Source organism: Antennarius striatus, chromosome 11, assembly GCF_040054535.1.
Source record: "Antennarius striatus isolate MH-2024 chromosome 11, ASM4005453v1, whole genome shotgun sequence".
NCBI classification, from domain to species: domain Eukaryota; kingdom Metazoa; phylum Chordata; class Actinopteri; order Lophiiformes; family Antennariidae; genus Antennarius; species Antennarius striatus.
Window position 1 is genome coordinate 19,714,063 of NC_090786.1, and position 22,101 is coordinate 19,736,163.

The window sequence follows — 22,101 nt, forward strand, 5'->3', positions numbered from 1 at the left end:
TGTTGGAGCTGCTGGACATTCATCCTGAAGGTTTGCCAGGAGCCACTCCTGAGCAGTAAAGCCTATTATCCCTGGACCAAAAGTTTCTACTGTATTTGGCTCATCTATGGATGATCCGAGTCCGACGGGCCATTAATAACCTGGTTGAGGGAACTACAACTTGCACAGTCACGCCAGCTCACACAACAATTACACGGCACTTTGAAGTTACTGCCCTGACTGATGTTTGTCTGTAATGCAAGAGGTCACATTTGTGGTAACCAACAGCAGTTTGTGTGGATTCTACACTGTTATCCCCAGGATTAACGGATGTAGAATGACACACACACACACACACACACACACACACACACACACACACACACACACACACACACACACACACACACACACACACACACACACACACACACACACACACCACACACTCTTAGTAGCACATACTACCCACTGGATAACAAACTTCAGCTTTGCACAAATCCAGCCAACACACAGCATGACACATGAAAAATTAATAAGCAGGATGAACACCTAAACACAACACCCCCCCACCACACACACACACACACACACACACACACACACACACACACACACACACACACACACACACACACACACACACACACACGGGAATGATGAAATCTGCTTCTCTCTGTTTGAAAATGGGTCTCAAAACATTCAAAAATCCTGTGCAGCCAGATTCACTTCTTTACAGCGTTTCAGCCACACCTCATTTGCATTCATGTGTTAGCTACATTACTGTAAATTCACTGATTCATTCAACAATTCTTTCTACAATAGTTTTCTTCAATATCCAAACATAAAAACACCATTTTCAATGTGGGACGCACAGGAATTGTCTTATTTCCATGTTTCTTTGGGGTATCATGTATCACTCGATTTTCTCAGTCGTGGAGCAGAAACAGCACCGCTCACATTCAAAGACACTCACCTTGTGTAATAATGCAGCGTTCATTACTATGAAAATAATGTTTCACTTTGCTTGATTGACTGTTTAACACTACTGAGGTCTCAGATTAGGTTACAGGTAGATAAAAGAGCGATTTGTGTCCTTTTGAGTTTGAAAGTAATGCAACTAATGCATCAATCTTTAAGGGAGGGTCACTTTGCAGTCAGATTCAAACTTCATCCCCAAAACAAGTCGTTGCTTTCTGTGGCGTTTGCGATACTAAGTGCAATTGATGTTTTTCCTACTGTTCCTGGCATTCTGTCAGTGAATGCATAAGTTTGGAAATCTCAATTTGTCCACATGCCCATGTTGTAATCCTGATGTAAGCCATCATGTTCCTTCTTCGTGTACTGTTGCTGAGCAAAATGCAGTCAGTTCGCCCTTGGAAACGGGTTTGAATTATATAACTAAAGAGAGAAGAGTGATTATTTGCTTCTTCTTTTTTTTTTAAAACTTTTTTTTGCACCCTTTGGCATCTTGGAGTTGTAGTTGTGTAACGTGCACAGCACCAGTTACACATGTTCAAGATCAGATGGGAAAAGTCTCATGAGGTGTAATTACTCAACACTATCCAAGTAACACAAAGCAATTTCTGAGCAGCAACTAATGGATCGATCGAACACTTTTGCGCAGACTAAATAAAAAGCAAGGCAGCCAAATGACTTATAGTCATACAACAAATACAACAAATTTGTTGTATGACTTAAAGTCATACAACAAATACCTGTAGAAGGGGGAGCGGAGGAAAGGGAAAGAAATGTAGCGCAATTTCACGTGTCTAAAAGTAGTTATATTAACACAGTCAGTCTTTGTTACTTGTTGATTAAAGCAATGGTTTCATTTCTATAGCCGCTGAGAGACAGGTGAGTGAATGTACATCTTTCCTCCTGTCCTACCTGGAGCTTCATCGTTCAGCCTCTCGCTTAAATAATAATCGTTGGGGTTGAGGTTGGGCATTTGCTCCATGTATTGCTTAGGAATGAGGTACAGGACCTCAGCCACGTGACCATCCTCAATGATGGACATTCGCTTGACGGAGGTCTTGCGTTTCACCCTGACCCGGTTGACACTGTGGCTGCGGCTGGAGCTGCACAGCTTCCCCAGGCTGTTGAGATTGGGTAGGGTGGGCATGTTGCCCTTAAGCCGCTCCACAGAGAAGGGTGAAGCTCTGGAGAATCCGGTTCAGACACCCTTTGCAATCCAGTCGTCTTTGGACATCGACCACATTCAGGCGTATGTAGGTGCAGAAAACACAAGCAAAGACATTACAAGTTGGAGTCCAGCTTCCCAGCAGCTCATCATGGAATCATTGCAATATCCAGTACAGCATCCAGCTGGAGGTCCTGGTCTGATCCCGTCTTTTGGTACTTCAGAGGAGAGCTAGTGTCCACCTTCAGGTGGAGGTGCTACATGACAGGTAGCACAGATGACTAAGCACTCTGCTGCCGGTGGAGCAGAGTGAGAAGCAGTGAAAGGAGCTTAAACTGTGAGTGTCTTCAGCCCAAACCAGCCTGGTGCCTTAAGCAGCTTACGGCTGACGTGGAGCCTATGATTATCTCCTGGGTGTGGTTAGGTGGTTCTGCATCAGGTTGAACCCACGCACAGCAGGAGTCACTACAGCAGGGGTCATCAACCGGGGCCCTGACATGCTTCCATCACATCTGCAAAGACTTTTGACACGAGAGGATAAAGGATAGGTCTATTTTTGACTTTGACCATTACGGGATTTTTAACGGGCACACGGAGACTGTCTCAGTTGAGCCTCCTAGTCCTCTGATTGGGTAGCTTAGGTTATGTCACAAATTTGATGCTGATTACATGCAACTTATAACTCATGAAGTCTTCTTGTGTTAGGCTTCAGTTTGATGTGAAAACACAAACAGGAGGAGCAGGAGGAGCAGGGTCAAGAAGATCAACTGTTTTATATTAACCTGCAGGTTGAATAAGCCTACGTTGATGCATGGCTTACAGTGATAGTAAACACTGTTATTTTCTCTCATTTTGTGAATGTGTGTATTTGTAGAATATCTATCAGTTGTGTTTTAGGGATGGATTTTATAGAGTAGACCAGATGGACTTTCAAGACCAGAAGGCAGGACTTTCTTTAAACTAAAGATCTACCTTCTATTCCTGTTTTATACTTTAAAACCTCATGAGATTCCTACCAGTCTAAAACATTTTTCACCTCCTCAAGGAAGGTCATGTGACTAGTTTGATTTGTTTGTTTCTTTGTTAGCAGGATTTCACCAAAAATGGACCCCAGCACATCCTGGAGTCTAAATTTAAGTGACGATCTGATCAGAATCTAGATCCAGGATTTTTTTTAAAGGATTCATTAACATTGCGAGATACAGTTTTCATTATTTTCTAACTTTTTTCCACAGCAAGTCTATTAAGGATAAACCTTTCTGAGGGTTGTAGTCTTGGCAGATAAGTGCGCTTTTGCCTAAAAGGAGCTGATCATTCTTAGTTTGATTATTTCTTGATTGATTACGTTGACTGTTTTGACATCATCTGGTATTGAATCCATATTTGAAATATTTACTTATCGTCATGAACTTTAGAACTCATGGAGCACTGGGTTCCAGGCATTAATGGCAATGTTTTGATTCTATTATTGGTGTATGTGACGTTCTTCCGCTACCTTCCCGCTATTTATTGGATTTGATTTATGGTACTAGTAGCTGATCTGTGCAGCAATTGTTTTAAATTAATGCTACAGGGAAAATTTGCTGGAGAAATGTTTATCTGGTGATGCCTGTATTATATCCAACTGTCTCCTCTCTGCCTTTTTACTTCAGTTTTCAGTAAGGTAAGTGAAAAAATGTGCTAACTAACTCGCTCACAAACAACATTTGTGTGCATTTTGTAATGGTGTGCATGGTATTTGTGGTCCATTGAACCAAAACTGTCTTAAGCCATTTTTAAACTCAATTCAGCCTAAAAAGATTATTACACTAAGCTTTCTTACATATATTTATTTTATTACATTTTCCACTGAGGGTGTCAAGATTTTATGGACCAAGACCATTTTTAGTTATAGAGTTTATTGCACTTTATCCATGTTGGTCCTGTACACATACAGTACATCTTTTTTTTTCTTGTTTTATATTTATAGTCACTCTAAACTTGAACCGGATTTCTTTTTCTTTTGCACAGAGTTGTCTAAGAATTTCATTGTATACCTGTGTATGATGACATTAAAGGCATTTTATTCTATTCTATTCTGTATTAATAAGTTTTCATCTTTATCAAAAAGAGAAGTGTTCAAAAGAAAACATTCTTATAGATTAGCCACAACTCAAAACATTTTAGGATTTGTTTGATTCACACGACGGACAAACCAGTTTCCTCTGTCTAAAACAATACACATCAGTTTTTATTTGTGTGCACCTAAAAGTTCATATCCCAGCAGGGGAGCAGCAGACTGTCCCTCCTGCAATTTTAGCAGAATACCTCTGCTCATACTGATGTGACACACATGTATCCTGATCCTTGCTAATTCACATCACATGTCCAACAAAGAGTCTATTAGACCCTTCAAAAACCAGCTATGTTGTTCTCAGGGTGCTGAATTTCAGGTTAAGGTGAGTCAGATACTCTCTGAGAAAGATATTTATTTAAAGATATTTATACGTTCCTTATGTTCACTTTGGAACTGGTGAAGTCTCTCAGATGAAAAGTGAAACGATTTCAAACCTTTAACTACAAGTCTGCCAGCTTTTGATTTAACCTTTGAAGGTTGCCATCACCTGGATGAATCCGCACTAATGCATTTATTAAATGGTCATACAGATGCATATAGCCACAGCATCACAATGACCCCACACAGGCTTTCAGGGGAGGTTTCCTTGGGAGTCTGCCAGTCTTTCACAAGGTCGACAACCAACAAGGTCATCTGGCGTCCAACAATGGACATACCCGCTGTTAATCACCAGCAGGATCCTTCACAATAAAATATCATATGACTGCTTTGGTGCTGAAACCATTCAATGTCAGATTATGCAAGAAAGGAATCTTTCCTTGTCCTTTTTTACAAGCGCTGCTCCAGGAGTCAAAGATGTGCTTACCTCCTCTGAGCTCTGATGTGATCTGAACCAATTGAAAACAGCCAAATGAAACTTTAATAAACAGGAATGTCACACACACACACACACACACACACACACACACACACACACACACACACACACACACGCACACACACACACACACACACACACACACACACACACAGATTAATAACAGAGAGCCGAGAAACAGGAAAAACCTCCCATCAAATCAAATATTCATTAAACAGTTAAGCTATCTGGTCTCACCACTAAATTTAATTAATTATTGAGGTAAGTGGACGTAATGAAAACCACAGGAGAACATGACAAAGCACTAAATATCCTCTCAGTCTCCAGATGTCGAGCTTGGCCTGCACTTCAACACTAGAGGACTTTCCTCTTTGTCCGAGAGGGAGCAAACAAACAGGACGGTTGGAGCTTCTGAATGTTGGCATCAACACAACGTTAACTAAATACCAATACAGGTTTGTCGGACAATCGCTGCTCCTTACTGGTATTCACAAACACATTCATTCCAGAGGAAGGATGAGGAGTGAAAGTGAGGTACAAAGCACACGGTGCAGCTGCGCAGGCAGACGCATGGACCTGAGACGGACTGAGGACATGCGATTCTGCTGCAGCGAAGCCCTCCGGCCATCATCCACCCTGCAGCTTGGACACAACCGACACGCTCGCAAGCAAAGCATGCAGGCAAGACTGATGAGCAGAGAAAAACCAGCATTGCACACAAGATTCAACACACACACACACACACACATACACACCCTCCTCTTCATCTGTTTCCCCCCGTCTTACCATCCAGTCCGAAGCAGGAGGTGATTTTTTGGGCGTAGTTGCAGAGCCCATTGTAGCCGGGCTTCTGACACACAGTATCCCTCTCCCCCATCTCTACACACTCCCACACACACACCGTCCCGTCCGGCACTGCTTTTCCTCCTTCCTCTTGCTCATCAATTATTCACGCTTTTGACTGGACATGCATGCGCGCGCACACCAACCCCCTACTCGCACATACAGCACACACACACACACACACACACACATAGAAAAGTGCTGATGCAAGAGGGTCGTGCCGTTGTAGCACGAGCAGCCCTCTGAGTCGCCTGATGAGGCGTCAGGTTGGGTTACTGCAGTGCAGTTAAAGCAGCCGTGGACTCTTCATCATCCAGATGAAACTGCAGAGTGACAGGTAACAGGAAGACCAAACGATGGAGGAGGGACGGAGTTCAAAGCAGGACAAAACTAGAGTTGGACCAATCATCAGGGGAGGATTTTCTGTGCTTCCAGGCATTAAAGGCTGTCCACATATCCAATTGTTTTGAGATATGATTTCTAAAAAAAAAAAAAAAAAGCCCAGGAGTCTAGTTTATTAAAGACGAGGATGAAACAAGCAAAGAGTCTGTTTTACTTTCAGTCTTTAGGCAAACAGAACTATGAATGACTTGGATTCATACAACTTACAACAGGCTGTAATGCCAACGTGCAAAATGAGATGTAAATGATTCTGATTTTAGAATAACATTAAATATAGAAAATTGATTGTGATAAAAGGCCTCAACATCAAATGCTTCATCATCAATATGCATAAGCCCTGAAGCGGAATGGAAAATACTGCATGTGGCACAACTTCCCAGTCTGACAAAGAGAAATTACTGGAAATTCAATAAAGAAGGCCACGCCATCACCGAGGCGTCCAGAGTGACCTCTGAAAATGCACTTAACCTCCTGTCTTTCTGGTCAAACTGCTCGATGGCCATTAGTGGAGGACTCAGAGGGCAGCTCGGGTTGGAATGAAGGTTAAAAGTCTACAGGAAACGAGATGGAGCTCAACGTCACCACGGTGAAAGCATAAGGGTTTTATTTAAAAGGAAAAGTCAGGACATACAATGACTCTGAGGACTCAGCCTGCCCGCAAGGGTGGATAAGAAGGTGGGCTGGCTAATGGAAGAGCATCAATACTAAGGTAAAAGCTGATGGCCTTGTGCTCAGAACAGAGGTGGGGGGGTTGGAGGTTGCTGCAATACTTACAGCACAGTAATGGGAGAGGCTGGGACCATATAGACAAACTGGGAGGGACAAGTGGAGTCCATTAAGATTATTTTTTTTAAATATTTTTAGGTGCTAAAATGTTTGTTTTTTATAGATGTAGATGAATAAGCACAGATTCATGTAGGAGCTACAACACGTGTAACTTAGTGGACAGCCAGCACCTGTGTACTGACATGATCCCAGGATGAAGTCCAGTAACTAATTAGAGCAACAACTACACTTCATTTCTGTTGAAGCTGCTGATGGTTTTCTGTATAATTAATTATCTCTATGAAACATAAAGGTCAAACGATAGCAACACCACCCCCCAGAGAGAAAAATCTATCTTTACTTTGGATAGAAAACAGATCGATTTTGAACTTGAGCGACTAAATAAAAATAAAAAAAACATGATGATGATGATGAAACTAGTTGATCTTGGTGGGAGTGATTATTAGTTTTTTTTAAGCTGCAGAGACATTGGCTGCTGATGGGGGAAGGGTCATTCGTTAACGTTGCTTGAGAAGCATCTTGGCAATACTGATCAATTAAAGGATTAACTGGTCTACAGAAAGTAAAATGTCTGAAAGTGGTCAATTTATAAAGACCGGTCAATTCCTTTGACTAAACAATAGTCCATAAACAAAATATACTATGCTCACTGTTGTATAAATACAGTAAAGGCGTGGACGCCACCTTGCTGGTGACACCCACCTCTTTGGACTGATGACATCACATCTGTCTAAGCAGCTCATTGGCTCCCTGATTCTACTGCAGGGTGCAGCTACTTGTGATGAATAATGATTGGTTTAAGTGTGCTGATCAGATCTATGTACCACAGGGGGGCCGTGAGCGCCATCGACCCCCACCAGCTGCTATGAAGGATGCATGGAGCTGGCCACATCAATGATGGGGGGGGGGGGTTCAAAGTCATCTATGTAGCTTGAGCTGCTTCAGGCTGACGCGTTTGCAGTAACAGAACCAGAGCCGTCATGAGGAACGTTTGCACAGGTTTAATCTAGCTCAGGTCAACTCGTTGTTAACGCTGACCCTTCTCTGGTTCTGTCCAGCTCTCCATCAGTCAATCAGACCATCTGATCACAGTTGCCATGGTGATGAGACGAGCAACATCAACATAATCTGTTAATGATATTTGTTTAAATTCAAACAAGTTTGATAAGAGAAACATAAGTTTTTTTAATCAATTCAATATCGTCTAGAGCTCCTATATTTTGGTGTTGCTGTTTCGTTGTGTGGTGATTTATATTTTATGTCTAAACTGAAATGTTTGATAGTTCACCAGAATATTAAAACATATACACCACTCCCAGTCAAGTGCTCTGCTTGTTTTAAGAAGATAAACCCAAACTTCATGGAGCTTATCTGTAAGACTTTGGAAGCTTGTGTCAACAGTTACACAGCGGATCTACAGGCCGTCCATCTACCAGATAATACAGGTCTGGTTAGGTTCAAGTCCCATCTTTGTTTCAAAGCTCAGTCACATTCCGATCCAGGACCTCAACTGGGAGTTCAGCCATGAATGCAGAAGCTGATTATCTTCCATGCTGGAGCGCTTCACTTTACTATAAACATGCCTTGTTGGCTTCAGTCTACCTCAGCCAGAGGCTTCGTAGGTCCAAAAACCTGGTGACTTGTCTAGCAGGAGAACTGCACCTCCAGAGGACTCTGAGCTGAACCCATCCTGGACAACACACAGACTCACCTGATGGCAACCATGCTCCGCCCGCACCCTTTGCAGGTGTCATTATCATTTGTTAAAAAACAAGGTTTAAACTTTTTGTCACCTCATCGGCAAAATACATACAATTCCCAATGAACCTGTACATCACAAGTCACGCCGGAAAGAATGTCTCCATTAGTCTCTGGACACAGTCTGGGTGTGTGCAGTCTGTCACCCCAACTCACTGAAAAGACCAGGAGTCACAGAAAAGAGTCCTCAGTGCAGATTCACTATCTGGCTGGGCTTTCACCAACGGGAGTGTATTTAAGGTTGCACTAGTGCGCAAAGTGCTGGTGTGAAGTAAGTTGGAGGGTGTCCTCACAGGGCTGCAGCGGCGCGCCTCCAGCGATGCACCGGGGTAACCTACTTACAAGAACCGAGTCTTCATCGGGGCGCGATCCTCCCGACAGACCACGGAAATGGACTGTCTCCTCCAAGGCAACCGGTCTGGATCCAAGACGCCCCCTCCTCTCCCAAAATTAAGAGACTTTTCCCCTCTATTGTTATGAAGGCTTCTGCGGCAAAAGACACTCACCTCTAGCAGACATGCCCGGTAGGTAGAGTCTCTCTTTCTCTGCCCAGATTGCCCGGAGGAGATGCCCCGGCGCACACTTGGAGTCGGGACCGGATGGCAGGCGGATTTTATCTGTGGTTTAAGTTTGTGTCTGTCATTCAGGGAGGGTAAACGCTAGGAAACATCCAGCCGGCGGGTCTCTAGACTAGACTAGACCAGACCAGACTGCGCGGTGGAGAGACTTCCAGCGACAGGGCGTGTCCTGGAACGCACAGCATCCTTTATTTTTCCAACAAGTTTATGTCCATATTTGATCATAATGTCATAGAAATATCTGGTTATAAATGAAACCATTCTTAATCTTTCCTACCTGAAATGTCTTAAAAAGACGAGTCGCTTTTAGGCTGCCATGACTGGCTCGTTGGAGATGTGCCATTTTTTAAAAACCAAATCATAAAGTTGATTTGATTTCAGTCGTGATCATTTGTTTCATTGATCCGTCTTCTTGGTGATCGTGTTCGACCAGCTCCTCATCACGTGGTCTCTTCAACTTAAACCTAAAAACAGTGACACAGTAAGCAAACATAACCTCAGCCCCGCTGCTGGGAAAATACTGCAATTTTACTGAAATACTGGAGACCACATGAGTGCATTGAGTGGAAAACAACCAATTGATCGTATAGCTTTTCCACGCCACATATATTGTTTATTTATCGGAATCCTATAGGTTTTGTATTGACTGCTGTTTCCAATCGGACCGTATTGATCCGGGCCCCTCGCTGTATTTGTATGTAATGCGCCTACAATTATACATGGATCGTTCTCGGTAATGAGGAGGCGCCGATTTGTGTTCTTGCGCCCCCTGGTGGATAGAGGCAGTAGCGTCTGGCGAGGGAAGTGCCACCGTGTCCAAAGTGAGCAGACGCTAGTTCACGCGTGTTGTTTACACTCGCCGTGCCCGACCCGTAGAGCCCTGTCGGTATCAACGTGCTGTGGTTTTATTGCGTACACATATCTTTTCGTCTCAAGGGTCATTACATGAAAGCTCCAATCTGGATCGTGGCGGTAACAGGAAGAAGAAGATAGAGGAATTCTCTAGATCTTCTCGGGAGAAACTCGTCCAGTCGAAAAACAAGATGTTCTCCAAATTCACGTCCATTCTCCAGCACGCTGTGGAAGCGGTGAGTAGTTCACACCAGAAACACATTTTTACCTCTGGCATTCTCTTGTCAATCTTCTATTTTTGGTTAAAAGGCTCCATGATCGTCCAGACATCGCTTATCATAACGTCAGCAATAGAGGATATTGCTAACTAGCAAGCTAACCAGTAACCCTCGGCTAATGTTAGCATTTATAGTTTAGACCGTCAACTAGATTAAAAGATATCTAGTTCTCCTTATTTGTGTTTTTCCTTATCGTATTAACACAATGTTCATGTTGTCACGTTCTTATTTGCGACAAGACGTTTTTAATAGTAGTTGTACAAGCCGAGCTCGTTAGCCGCTCCTGTTAGCCGATACTAGCCACAGGAAGCTAATGCTGTTCTTACCCGCTTTCACAACAGCAGTGATGTCGAAATCATAAAACTTTACATTCTTGTTCGGTTTTGCGCAGTGTGAAATTGCGCAAAATTTCAAACCGCGCAAATAAGGTCTATAATTTATTCCTGAAAACCAAAAAGTGTAGCGTTAGCCATTAGCCTTCCCTGGCTAGCATTCAGGACTAGCCTGTGTAGCACTGAGCACGAAAAGAAGAATGTTTTCAGTTTTTCACTGTTGAAAAATGACAGCATCCTAATTCATTCATCCCTCATAAGAAGTTAGATTTAAGGACAAAATAGGGCATTCTTCAGCTGATTACTGTTTCAAATAATCCAACTGTGGGATGATTTGAAGCTTCAGCTTCTGTGACTTGCTGCAGATGTGATGAATATCCAGACACCAGCTTCTGGCAGCATTCTGGAAGAATCTGAGTTCTTCAGGAGTAAAAACATCCAGTTCTGGAAGGTTCCTGCAAACACCTTCAAATCCCGCATTCTAGTCAGGTGACTGTGACCAGTCTCCATGGACTCTGTGGTCTGTTTGGGATCATTGTCCTTTTGGGATGTCCTTTAATGTCCAAGCTTTATCTTTTTCTCAGATGATGATGAGGTGGTTTCCTCAAGGATTTCCTGATGCTTGACGGAATCCTTCATGTTGTTTACACACGGTAGTCAAGGAAACAAAGCAGCTCCAGAGCATTTCTGACCCGCTGCCATGGTTTACTGTCGGTCAGCTGTTCAGCTTCAGCTTCATTCCTCCTCCTCCAGACAGATCGCTGCCCCACAGGCCCCACAGGGTACACGGTTGTTTCGTTACTCCACTGAGTAGCGTTCAAACACTTCTGTCTGGTGTGTAGACGGTCAGAACTACTGGAGCTGACTTATTACCATTAGGACATGGAATTCAAGTGTGGAGATTTTACGTAGGTCTTAATGCTGCTAAAGTTAGTGTGAAGGTTTTCACAGTTCTTGGGTGATTTGATTATCAACATGAGATGATAAATAATATATTTTAAATCATAAATCTAATATGTGATGGGGTTCATAATCATTTTGTCTTTTGATTTATTTGCGCGCTTCAAACATGAGAAACTTGCAGGTGACCAAAGTCGGTCATGCGTCAGTTTGTCACAAGATTATTACGTCCACATTCTGCTGTGCATCATTTTGTTGTATGTGAGGATCAAGAGAGTGCAAACCTGTCTTGGAACACCGAATGCTAACATTAAGCCTGTTGGAAACTGCTTGTATTCATCTGAACACCACTTTGTTCCGTGTGCTCATGTTCTGACTTTCTTCTTTCCAGCTTGCCCCATCACTTCCCTTACAGGAGGACTTTGTGTACCACTGGAAGGCCATTACACATTATTACATTGAGACTTCTGGTAAGTTAGTGTGAAAGTTTAAAATAAGCTCAGGATGTTTCCAGAGTAGGGGGGGTCTTTGTTAAGGTTATTGTCTACAGTACGTTGATGTTTTCTGTACCAGTGACACCCAGTTTAATGGCAGGAGTCAAGACTTATTCATTAAGAGCTCCTATTCTCTGTTAGTCGTCTTTATGTTCATTATTTTAAAATGAACACAAATCAGAAGTCCCCAAATATCCACTTTAAACTCAATTTACCTAAAATGATGAAAAATGGCAGCTTTGTTACTCTGACCATTAAGCATTTAACTATTTCCCACAGTTCTAATCGCAAATATGCTGTTGATCCTGTTGTCAGTCAACACATTGTTCATACAGAATGAACAATGTGGTTCTGAAGAAAAGCCACATGAGAAGGAATACACGTGAAGTATGCTGGGAATGCTGCCCTGTCCTGAGTTTGAGGAGACTTTGACGACTCTGTCTGGACAAAAGCAGCTCCAGATGAGGAGAGTTTTGTCTGCACTAGAACTCGTACACGTTCTGAAGCAGATTAGATCCAAGAGGAATTTGTTGATTCAAAACAGTCGTATAAAACCACTCAGACCACTGATGTCGAGCATCATTCTACACTCTGAGCAGCAGTTTGTTAGCAGCCGTTAAGCTAGGTTAATACGTATTACACACAGCTGATGGGGATCATCTGTAGGCTCAGAGTTTTTTGTAGCTTAGCCTGTTTTTAGGGGCCTTACATCACTCGCTTAACAAAGTTGTGATTAAATGAGTTGGAACTATTATTCTGAGGTGACTTGAACAACTTAACCTTCATCAAACTTCGTGATTACAAACATAGCTATTATTAATTTTTCTATTTTATTATATCCAGTCAACAAACACAGGTTGACTTCTTGGATAAAGGCTGCAGAGGCTTTTCTTTACAGTCAGCGAGCCGCCAACATCCACCACTGCAGTTACAATGAACCAAAATGTGTTTTGCTCGTATCCAGAGGTGTGACGTTGTGTTTTGTTCTTGTTAGATGACAAAGCTCCAGTTACAGACACCAACATCCCATCCCACCTGGAACAGATGCTGGACATCCTGACCCAGGAGGAAGGGGAAAGAGAGTCTGGAGAGACGGGACCCTGCATGGAGTATCTCCTTCACCACAAAATTCTGGAGACGCTCTACACTTTGGGCAAGGCAGATGTAAGACTTGGTGTTATAACCCATTAATACCCGTGCTATTAACAGACATGAATAACGCTGACCAGATACTGTCAGAAGTTCACCTCAGAAATTTACCCACATAGATGATTTTATTATTTAGTTGTAATAGTATCTTTACAAAGCAGGAGACACAAATGGGGCAAGTAGTGAAAACAGGGCGAAAGAGATGATCTACTGGAATACTTCCATCCTGGCATTCATGTTCCTGTCACACACCACCCATCACCACAGCAGCCCCCACCAGCAAGGCACTGCAGACCAACACACAAACTAAAAACAGCTGAGGAGCACAAGATCCAGAATCCAGAACATTTATTATCATATACCAGAAAAGCTGTAAAATAAAATGCAGCTGGTTGTAATGATGTGGCTGATGGGTAAAGTCCTGTTTGATGTGGTGGTGAATTCAAACTTCAGGTCAGATACTGGTATGTGATTGTATTTGAATGGCTGCATGCTTCCTGATGTCTGTCTGCTTCCTCCTCAGTGCCCTCCGGGGATGAAGCAGCAGGTTCTTACCTTCTACACGAAGCTGTTAGCACACATCCGCCAGCCTCTGCTGCCACACATCAACGTCCACAGACCCGTACAGGTGAGGAGCGGTGATGCCTTCTGGGTTTTTTAGCGCATTTTGTTTTCTTTTTTCCTCAAAAATAGCTGGCTTGGTGACGGGTTAAGTAAACGATCTTTGTTCTGTGGCTGGGGTGTCGCTCCGTCAGAAACTGATCCGCCTGTGTGGGGAGGTGCTGGCTGCTCCGACAGAAAACGAGGAGATTCAGTTCCTTTGTATCGTCTGCGCCAAGCTGAAGCAGGACCCGTACCTCGTCAACTTCTTCCTTGAGGCGAGTTACCGTGACGCCAGTGAGGAAGAACGCTGAGCGGGACATCCATAAATATTAATCTGTAGATTTTATACGCATAAATGTCATGTTGTCTGCAGAACAAATCAAAGAGACCAGAAGCAAAGAGTCTCGGTGGGACGGAGGAGGTGAGGGACGGCGTGTTGTCCCCCGACACCGGTCAGTCTCCAGCAGAGGAGCCTCAGGCTGCAGCCGTCGCCTCCAGCCCCCCCACCACCAACAACAACAACAACAACAATTACAACCTCGTCTCCTCCCTCCTCAATCTCACCAAGAGTCCTGTGAGTGATCGCCATGCCAGGATGTTTTAGTGCTTTGTGGAACTAGTGTTCATTTTGTGTGTTTTTGCCCCCCCCCCCAGGATGGCAGGATCGTGGTGAAGGCCTGTGAGGGTCTGATGCTGCTGGTCAGTTTACCCGAGCCGGCAGCCGCCAAGTGTTTAACGGAGAACACTGAGCTGTGTGCGCTGCTGACCGACAGGCTGGTCTCCTTTTATAAAGCCCTGCCGCAGTCCATGGACCCCTTAGATGTCGAGACGGTGGAGTCAGTCAACTGGGGGTACGTCTCCTCCTGTTTGTTGTTTGTTTCCAACAGAATGACACAGTAACCTGGCTTTGTAGATAGACCTTAAGTCATTGGCTGCCAGCTCTTTGTACCAGTTGACCCCCTTGGGTGGAGTTCCTCTGACACTCCGGACATTTATTGCTGTTTTCTTTCTGTTCTTGACCGATCCCAAGAGGCTTCACTCAGAGCCAAACTGTGTGATTTCGTGTGAGCTCTGACATACTCAAACTTTATTTAATTGTAAACTTCTGCAACTTCTCCGACTTCCTCTGATTGGCCGTCTTCTGTTCCACAAATGGATCAGTCGTCATGACGCTACATTCCGTGATTATAAGCCTGATTTTCCCTGATGAGCTCCACCAGACGTCACTGGGAGCCAGTGAGTTCAATTCGGCCGAAGCACAAGTATTCAAACCCTCTTGTTTGATGAGAAAAATATAATATTACGATGTGAAGAGCTCAGTACAGCAGATTCTCTGTTCACATTAAACACAAATTAACCTTTAAAAACCATCAGAATGATTCACCCACCTGAATCAGTCATGAGAACACTCGTCTGCAGGTCACATGTTCAAACACTGAGCCGGCCGCCACAGACCAACGAACAGTAGCTTTATAGAATGAACAAACTCAACGACATCCAACTGAAATGATCCAAAAGAACGAGAAATGTCGACTCCAGGAGCTCAGAACATCTAGAGTAGAAACAGAAATTTTGGGATGCTGTCAGTGGGAGTGTCAGGAGAAACGGTTTAAGTTTCCGCTGCAGGTCACAGCATCTCAAGGATCAACAAAGATCTCAAGACACTTCTCCTCAAGGAGGTTGAATCATTTTGAGGCTCCAGTTGGTAAAAGTAGATCTTCATGCTCAATGTGGAAAATCTGCGTATGTGTGGTTTGGAATTTGCAAACGGTCATTTAATAAAACTCGTACAGAATGGATAATTCTTTTAGCCTCTGGAATCCTGCATGAAAACTCTTCTCCAACTTTCCTCTTTCAGTCTGGACGTGTACAACCTGAAGGAGGACGCTGCCGTCTTCACGGGGAAGAGGGCTCTCATCTCCTTCCTGTCGTGGCTGGATTACTGCGACCAGCTCATAAAGGAGGCTCAGAAGGTTCCGACTCACCGCCTCCCGATTTGAAATTTTGTTTATCGTCAAAATAATTGCCGTAGACGTTCTCTCCTAACATTTATTTTTTTATTTTTTTATTTGAATGCCTCTTTTGTTTCTTCCAGTCGGCGGCTGCAGTCATGGCAAAAGCAGTGAGGGAGAAGTTCTTTGTGTGTGTGATGGAGCCGCAGCTGATGCAGACGTGAGCCACATTTGAATCATCTGTCAATCATACTCATATTGAAATGCTTTCACTTGTGTGTCGTGACGGGCGGGGTAACACGGTGGCGTTTTTTTGTGGGCGTAGGTCTGAGGTGGGCATCCTGACCTCCACCGCCCTCCTGAACCGCATCATCAGGCAGGTGACATCAGACGCGCTGCTGCAGGAAATGGTTTATTTCCTGCTGGGAGCGGACGGCGAGCCGGAGACCTCAGCTGCTATTACCCAGCATCCACTGAGACACAGACTGATCGAGCACTGCGACCACCTGTCAGACGAGGTTGTTGCTGCTGCCCGGATCCACCTGGGCTGCTTTATTCATTTAAATCTCATTAACGCACCTTCAAAAACTTCTATTTTTGTGTTCTATTACTTTGATATTTACGAGTAGAGATGTCCATCTGCCTTTGGAGAGTTCTTGTGATTAATATGATTAACCAAGAGCACATGAATTTTAATGAGTTGTAGCCATTGTGTGTATTTTCCATCACACAAAAAGCAAGATGAGTCATGTCTTTGTTGTTTGACAGCCGCTGCCTCCTTTTTTTTTTTTTTTTGGTTTGTTGGTGAGCAGATCTTTTGCTCGCTTGCTGGTTTTCCAGAAGCTCATCCTTCGTCTCTCCCTCCCTCTGCGTCTCCAGATCAGCATCATGACGCTGAGGCTGTTCGAGCAGCTCATCCAGAAGCCCAAGCAGCACATCCTCCACAGCTTGGTGCTGCGCAACCTGGAGGAGAGGAACTACCTGGAGAACAAACCGCAAGAGGAGCGCGAGCCCCTGGAGAACGGGCAGCCGCACGATGCCGTGTAAGGACCCGCCTCCAATCTCTGAGCCGCCTTAAGATCCTGTCTGTAAAAACCGTCTGGACGACACAGTGGAAATAAAGCCAATGCATCAAGTCACTGTGTTTGCTAGACGCACCGAGAGCTCAGCCGTGTGTTAACGTGTGTGTGTGTGTGTGTGTTTTGGAGGGATGGAGCTGGATTCATGATCGAGAATGCAGTTTACATGATATAAGTGCATGTTATAATCAGTGGCGGGGGGGGGGGTTCATATAAAAGCATCATCACAGACACACACAGTCGTCCAGATACAGAACGTCAATGCTTCGGTTTAAACACCAGATTACAACAGAACCCGTTGTCGTTCGTGACATCGTTCACATGAACTCAAACTAGACAGGAATAAAATCTCAGATTACGTCCACAACTACACCAGATTTCAGCTTTGAAGCTCTTTCATGAACACACACATACACACACTCTTTCTGCAGAGACCTGGAGGAGGATCCACTGTTTGGTGACGACATCTCCCCGGACAGCAGGCTGTCTGGTTCTGATTGGCTCAGCCCCTCCCCCCCACTGAGCCCTGACCACTCAAAGAACGTTGGGAAGACGGAGGTCCACAAGATCGTCAACAGGTGGGGCGAACAGGTGATGTCACTTCCTGTAGGAGAGCTGCTCATCGTTTCTAACGCTTCTGTTCTGTTGCAGTTTCTTGTGTTTGGTGCCCGATGAGGCCAAGTCTTCGTACCAGGTTGAAGGGACGGGCTACGACACCTACCTCAGAGACGCACACAGACAGGTTAGCATGTTAGCAGGCTTCACACGGGACGTCCTGATCCTCAGGGATTTAACCTGTCGATCTGGAACGGCCGTGGTTCTCCTGCTCGTCGCTTTTCTCACCCGTCAGATGTGGGACAGGAAGTAAGTGTGGCTGATCTGTTCCCAGTTCAGGGACTACTGCGGCGTCTGTCAGCGCTGGGACTGGAGGGGAAATCCGAAGCCTTTCGAGAAGTGTAACCTGGACATCCCTTTCTTCGAGGGTCACTTCCTCAAGGTTCTGTTTGACAGGATGGGTCGCATCCTAGATCAGGTCAGTTTGATCAGCGTTCACGTGTATGAAACGATTAAAGATCGATCCACGAGTCTGATTATGAGACGGCTGTTTCCCTCCAGTCACCTGGATCAAAAAGAACAGCTAATGAATGATGAAATAAGTATTAGAGTTCATTTAATCTAGCGGTCTCCAACCTTTTTTGCGCCACGGACCGGTTTCATCTAAGGCGATAATTTCACGGACCGGTCTTCATTTGCTCTGTAATAGTTAATGACGCCAGGACAGCTGTAATCTAATAATAAATAATCCGCAGAGGTTTAATGTAAAATGCAGACATCAACAGACGGTAAACAACCCTTTTTGTCATAAGGTGGCGGCAGTGGCTCAGTGGTAAAGCGGGCGGTAGAGCGGGTCGTCCTATGATTTAAGATCGGCGGTTCGATTCCCGGTCCCGCCCCCCCCAAAAAAATACCCGGAGGTGAGCTGACAGTAGGAGGTGTCAGCTCACCTCCGGAGCACTGCTGAGGCACCCTTGAGCAAGGTGCCGTCCCCTTTACAAATTGCTCATTTGAGGCGCACCAAGAAGGAGCTGCCTGCCACTCTACCTCCCCTGCATGCCTACAGGCCCCTTTGTGTGTGTGTATGTGTGTGTGTGTGATACAGGGGCCTGTACTCACAAATATACAGTATATGTATGCATGCGTTTGAATCATTGCCTAGAGTGTGTGTTCTTAATTTCCCTTCGGGGATCAAACCAGTATATAAAATTAAAAAAATAAAATAAATTGACAACATTTCTGTAAACTAAATAATCTTAAGAAATAATTATATTAAAAACTTGATTCAAGTGACTACACATGAGGTTTATTTTGAAATATAGCGACTTACAATCAGTGCAATCAACGTAGGAGAAATACTGACCATTTCCAATAGAAGGGTGAACAAGTCAATCAAATAATATTAATTAAAATAATGACAATTAGTGGATGGGGACCGCTGATCTAGGGGTAACGGGAGACAATGACACCTGAAGTGCGTTCCGGACGTTCGGTCTACTCTGCGATTTGGTATCGGGTCGCGACCCGGTGGTTTGGGACCACTGACGTAGACGGATGTAACAGAGAATTGGGAAATGTTTCAAAATAAAACATCTTTCAGACAGAAATAAATCAAACGGAAGTAATGTAAATTATTTTCTCTTTCTGTGCGGCCCAGTACCAAATGGTCCACGTACTGGTCCGCGGCCCGGGGGTTGGGGACCACTGATTTAATCTATCTTAACCTCTCTGTCCTCCAGCCCTACGACGTAAACCTGCAGGTGACGGCCGTGCTGTCCAAGATGTCTCTGTTGCCCCACCCCCACCTCCACGAGTACCTGCTGGACCCCTACATCAACCTGGCCCCCGGCTGCAGGTCTCTGTTCTCCGTCATCGTCAGGGTGAGACACCGATCCGATCCGTCTCCGATAGCTTCACCGCTTCACAGTCACTTATTCCGACAGCAGCGGGGCGGATGGGGGCTGTGACGTCCTGATGATGCCTCGTGTGTGTGTGTGTGTGTGTGTGTGTTTTTCATTGTGTTTTTTTTCTTCATCAGGTGGTGGGAGATCTCATGTTGAGGATTCAGCGCGTCCCAGACTTCACACCCAAGCTGCTGCTGGTGAGGAAGAGGCTGCTGGGCCTGGAGCCGGAGGGCGTGACGTACGTACCTCACCTAGGGTGGGGGGGAGCGGGGCTGGAAGCAGACCCGACTTCTGGACGGCGCCTCTCATCTTCTGTCTGTTTCTTTTCTGCAGCATCGACCACATGGCTCTCCTGGAGGGGGTGATCGTGCTGGAAGAGTTCTGCAAAGAACTGGCAGCCATTGCCTTCGTCAAATACCACGCAGCCTCCTCCTCCTCCTCCTCCTCGCCGTAATCTTCCTGCTGTTCATCCATCTGCCTCTCCCAGGCAGAGAGGTCAAACTGAAAAGTGGACGTTCGGGGATGTGCAGGCTTTGGCAGAACATTACGGCCCCTCCACTCAAGACTGTTAAAGCCCCCGTGGATCGGAGCGTCTCTCACTTTCCTGGGTTCTCTCGTTCTGCCACTAAAACGTCTTTGTTGGGAGCAGAAACACTGTCCCACCAGGGACGACAAAAACAAGGGGAGGAGAAAGGGTTAAGGTGCAGAAAGGTGCCCCCCACCCCCCCTCAAACCGTCCTGCTTCCTTCAGAAGACGTGTCTCTATTTATTTCCCGTCTCGTCGTCAATCATTTGTAAATGCCATTGCCTTAGTGTGGAATCACACCTTTCAGTTACAGCGGATCGTTTCCGTTTGAAACACTTTTATCTCCTCACACGTCGTCTGTTTGAAGACAGACGCAGTTCAAGGATCGACCACCTATAATCTGAGATGGACTCGTCGTTACACACAGTCTGCAGTATTTACGATACTGCACTCACGTTTTTATAAACCCAACCCTCTTATTTATTGTGTTCAGGTTGCCTTTTAACCGATGTGATCTAAAAGTAGAATGAATTTAAAAGCAGTCGGAACGAGGCAGATCCTGCCTTTCTGTAAATTATTTCACCTGCAGACGTCTCCGTCCAACCAGAACGTCATCCGTGCTCACAGACGCCATTGCTGCACCTGTTACATTTAATTCCCAGTGTTTCGTTTCTCTCACCAGTGTTATCTTTATCTGAGGGACACGCTTGTTGTTGTCGTACACCGTTTATATCCATCAGTTTGATCTGTTGATGGGGGGGGGGGGATACCAAGAAACCTGTTCTTGCCATCGATCGGCGTCCGAACAGCATCGGTAGCCTGGAGCTTCCATCAGTGGCTTCCAAACTGTCAGAATATGATGCTAGCTGCTCTGAGGTTGATGATGATGATGATGTGAGGGGAAACCCCGTCGCTGTGAAAACGCCACGGCCTCCTCAATGAGTGACGAGTGTCTCTGGGGGCTAGAGGCTAACAGTTAGCTGTCCTGACTGCCTCTCAGGTGTTACATTCACTAATAGTGTTACCTTCCCCCCCTCCTGCTCACGACAGAGGACATGTTGCGGTGCTGTGTGTAGTCGGTGTGTGTGTGTTTTTTGTGTGTCTCGCCTCGCCGATCACAGATGTTTTACTTTCAATTTGAATGAGTGTGAATCAGGAAGCCGAGGTTCTTCTTTTGCGTTCCCAGTGTGAATGTGTCCGTTGCGTTGTCACGCGTGTCGGGGTCACGTGTGAACCCTGTGTGTAGTGATTCATTATTGTGGTGGGGAACTGAAGTTAGAAGCTTGGTTTACATTCCTGTCTCTCAAAAGCACCTACATTATGCAATTGGTTGCATGGACTCAGATTTTGCACATTATGTTTCTTCATCCTTGTTCATAATGTAAATATACACACAAAAAAAAGCTTTTTTTTCCCAAAAATCTTTTGTTTCATAAACCAAAAAAAAAATGTAACATTTCTATTTTAATGGAAAACTGTTTTTAATTACCAATCATGCACATTTTCTAATCACTCTTTCCAGCTTATGTACATTTGTATATTGTTGGTGGACATCGGTAAATATTCTAGCATGCCTGTATTTTATTTTCACTGTGTCCAGCTTGATGAGCTGTCAGAGCTTCTTTTTGGGATGCCTTACTTGTCTCTGGGGTCCAGGCGGACTCCTGGGGTCCAGGCGGAGGGCGTTTCTGCGTCACTCATTTGTGGTGATCGTATCTGTTGTGTAACACTTTTGGTTTTCTTTGCAAGTTGCAAGCGATCACTGTATGATTTGCTGGATTTGTTTCCTTCCTCTGGTGTGAAAAGAGACGACTCTCATTAACGTCTTCTATCTCACTGCCAGTTTCATTTTGTAATTGTGCGACGCATAATTGAAACATCCAAGTTAAAACGTGTATGGTAAGCGTTCACCGTAGACACTTGTTCAGAGGCACCGGCTCATTTATTCTTCATCAGCCGTCTTCATCTCAACACCGTTGTTTCTTTCAGGACAAAATGGGGTTTCTCCGTCCCAATTAAATAAGTTCTCCAGCAGGAGATTGTGGTCAGTGTCAG

At 44.7% G+C, this 22,101-nt stretch overlaps 2 protein-coding genes across 6 annotated transcripts in view; one reads left to right on the forward strand and one right to left on the reverse strand.

Annotated features, from left to right (window-relative positions):
* LOC137603340 (actin-binding LIM protein 1-like) overlaps window positions 1-9,571 on the reverse strand; it is a 42,965-nt gene extending 33,394 nt beyond the window's left edge. For 4 of the 5 annotated variants that reach the window (XR_011037264.1, XR_011037263.1, XR_011037262.1 and 1 more), the window contains exon 1: window positions 5,842-5,955. The gene's annotated coding sequence lies outside the window, so the exon portion shown is untranslated. Of the gene's footprint in view, window positions 1-5,841; window positions 5,956-9,350 lie in introns of those variants that run through there. The other variant, XR_011037261.1, reaches the window with a different exon arrangement.
* Window positions 9,572-10,174: 603 nt separating this feature from the next.
* On the forward strand, window positions 10,175-22,083 carry fhip2a (FHF complex subunit HOOK interacting protein 2). Its single transcript, XM_068326657.1, has 17 exons — window positions 10,175-10,510; window positions 12,176-12,254; window positions 13,273-13,442; window positions 13,951-14,055; window positions 14,183-14,305; window positions 14,404-14,604; window positions 14,685-14,881; window positions 15,889-16,003; window positions 16,126-16,202; window positions 16,308-16,500; window positions 16,862-17,025; window positions 17,493-17,639; window positions 17,713-17,803; window positions 17,951-18,094; window positions 19,356-19,496; window positions 19,655-19,758; window positions 19,854-22,083. Exons 1-17 carry the CDS (start codon window positions 10,466-10,468, stop codon window positions 19,972-19,974), a joined length of 2,217 nt encoding a protein of 738 aa, XP_068182758.1. The 5' UTR covers window positions 10,175-10,465; the 3' UTR covers window positions 19,975-22,083.
* Window positions 22,084-22,101: the final 18 nt, after the last annotated feature.